Source organism: Corvus brachyrhynchos, unplaced genomic scaffold (assembly GCF_000691975.1).
Source record: "Corvus brachyrhynchos isolate BGI_N302 unplaced genomic scaffold, ASM69197v1 scaffold166, whole genome shotgun sequence".
Taxonomy (NCBI): domain Eukaryota; kingdom Metazoa; phylum Chordata; class Aves; order Passeriformes; family Corvidae; genus Corvus; species Corvus brachyrhynchos.
In genome coordinates this window covers 1,253,605-1,256,492 of record NW_008239671.1, presented here as the reverse complement: position 1 = coordinate 1,256,492, position 2,888 = coordinate 1,253,605, and the positions used below count along the sequence as shown (strand labels likewise).

General features: G+C 50.8%; 1 protein-coding gene across 1 annotated transcript in view; it reads right to left on the bottom strand.

Annotated features, from left to right (window-relative positions):
* Positions 1-622, bottom strand: part of SMOX (spermine oxidase) — a 24,283-nt gene extending 23,661 nt beyond the window's left edge. The window contains exon 1 of the mRNA XM_008639868.2: positions 388-622. Coding sequence (XP_008638090.1) covers positions 388-595 — 208 coding nt within the window. The 5' untranslated portion in view covers positions 596-622. The remainder of the gene's footprint in view (positions 1-387) is intronic.
* Positions 623-2,888: the final 2,266 nt, after the last annotated feature.

The window sequence follows — 2,888 nt, the reverse complement described above, 5'->3', positions numbered from 1 at the left end:
ACTCACCGTGCACCAGCCTGGATATTTACGGGCTGCTCCTGGGAAAGATTCAAGCTGGAAAACCCAGGTGGAAACTGTCTGTGTACAGTTACTCAATCACAGACCTGTTGCACAGAGCCCTTCCTGTGCGAGCAAAAACAATCACCCCAATCTTTTATTTTGTGGCAGCACAGGTTTGGAGCTGCCTTGGGTCGGAACCGAGGCACGAGACAGCACAGAAACACGCCCCCCCACCCCAAAAGGAGCCTAAGGATTTCTATATTTATACTCCTGACACTGCCACACCTCAAACAACTTTGCACGTGCACATATCCCCATTTCTGAGGCTAATTTGGCCCCACGGGCACACAAAGCCCAGCACCACCCCTCTGCAGGCGCCGCTCTCACCGAGTTGGACGCTCTGCACGCGGCCCCCGATGCGGTCGGTCGCCTCGAGGACAGTTACATCCGTGAATCCGCTTTCCAGGAGCGCCTTGGCTGCCGACAGGCCCGCGAGCCCAGCACCGATCACGACTATTCGAGGCTGTCGCTTTCTCCGTAGGCCACTACTAAGAGGATCATCCGTGCTGTCTGCAGATATTTCACAACTTTGCATGCCGTCCAAGCTCTCTTTCTAAGGAACCTGTGGGAGGAAGCAGACAGGTTTGTGCAGGGAGCTCAGGTCCGGCTTATCCTCTGCAGTTAAAAGGATGGGAAATGAAGAAGTCCAGCGGAAAAGAAAAACTTGGTGAATTAGACCCAGCCTTCAACATGGGACGCAAAGAAAGGATAACTGAGGTCAAGCTGGGATGCAAAACAACTTTTTAGCCTGGAGTACCAAGAACTCCAGAAATCTCCACTCTTTCATGCCATGTAGACTATTTCCAAACAAGCCAAAGGACTTTCAAACTCCCATCTTTTTATATAACCTCCAAAAGTGGTAATTTTGTGGTGAAGACTTTTAAAAGAAAGAGAAGCACGTCCCCAGTGCTGACAAGCTCCACAACCCAGCAATGAAACTCCACTTTGCCACTGTGGCAACCACAAAGCCTAAATTTCAGATCCTCTAAGTAGGGGATGAGGTAAAGAGGATTTAGCTCAAAGCACAGAGATCAGATCTCAAACCGGCCATTACAGAAATGGGAGAGGCAGCAAAATGTTTAAAGTGATGAAAGTCAACAAGGGCCAGTCCAAAATTTCACAAAATGCAGCCCCTGGAGCCAACACTGTCCTGCCACATCTGGATCAGCCCCAGGCTTAGATGGAGAGGTTCAAACCCACAAATCCTGACTAGTCCAAATCTGCCCAAATCTCCACCTACCCAACATATTCAGCTGCTCCTCCAAGCAGGACCCTGTTTTCCTTTGCAAACTCCTAGAAGCCACCTTTTTACTGCTGTCTACCCTTAGTTCTCAGGTCTCATCACATCATTTTAGTAGGTGGGACTCAGTAGCCTGAGCCCATGGTTAACGTTAAACCCTGATCAGGGATGACCACTGCAGGATGTAATTATTCACAAAAGCCAGCGTGTACCTCCCTGGTTCTGGGTGGTTCACACCTGCCCTCAAGAGCACAAAGAACAGGGTACAGAGATTCTTACCCCTCCAGACCTCAGCTGACATCAGTCCCAATTTGCAAAGGAAAAACACTCAGCCCAGGATTTATCAGCCCTGGAATCAGCTGGTGCCCAGTGATTTGGATAAAGCATGCACACAATTCCTAGCCTCCCCCTCCTCCCTCCCCAAACACAGAGATATCCAAGGAGCTAGTGTGCTGCCTCTACCTGTTGCCAAGCTGCTGGATATCCATTCTGAGTTCTTCGTCAATTCTCCCAACATTTGGCCACTGACAAAGATTCCTATTTCTCTCTTCCATCACCAGAAGGGTCTTAAAACACTGCTGGCCTACCGTAGTATATGATCACAGGAACTAATGAAACACAACACAAACAGCAGTTTCACTTGGAGAGTCCCTTTTTCTCCAGGATTTTATAGAATTTATGTATGTTGACCAAGCAATATCCACTCTCTGTAAGGGAGCTGACATCAGACTGCAGTGATTTAGGCAGTGGTATGAAGAGGTGGTCCCACTGGAGCTCTGACAACTATTTTGAAAATGTTTAGTTCCAGCTGAAACAGCTTCAGCTCAATCCACCCTTCTGTGGACTCACCTGCAAGAGGGATTTGCACAGTGTGTGCCAACTCTGATTCTGCCACTGCAGCTTGTCCCAACCGGCCTCGCCTCAGCTCCAACTGCCGCTGCAGCAGCTCCCAACGGCCGCAGCCCAACAGATCACAGAATCCTGATGGATGCGACCTTCAAGCTCATCCCATTCCCACCCCCTGCCACGGGCAGGGACACCTTCCACTATCCCAGGTTACTCCAAGCCCCATTCAACCTGGCCTTGGACCCTTGCAGAAATCCACGGCCAGCCACAGCTTCTCTGGGCACCCTGTGCCAGGGCCTCCCCACCCTCACAGGTAAGATTTTCATCCTAATGTCCAAACTAAAGCTCTCTTTAGTTTAAAACCATTCCCTCCTTCTCCTATCACTGTCTGCCTGCGTAAAAATCGCTCTCCCTCTTTTTGTAAGTCCCCTTTAGGCCCTGCAAGGGGCTCTGAGGTCTCCCCGGAGCCTTCCCTTCTCCAGGTGAGCACCCCCAGCTCTCCCAGCCTGGCTCCAGAGCAGAGGGGCTCCAGCGCTTGGAGCAGTTCCGTGGCCTCCTCTGGACTGGTTCCAGCAGCTCCACGTCCTTCTGCTGTTGGGGGTCCCAGCACTGCAGGTGGGGTCTCACTAGGGCAGAACAGATGGGGAGAACTCCTTCCCACAGACACTCTACAACCCTCTCCCCTTCTCCAGGTAACACTTTGATTCATGTGTTTTCATTGCCACAGTAAAGGAACATCTTT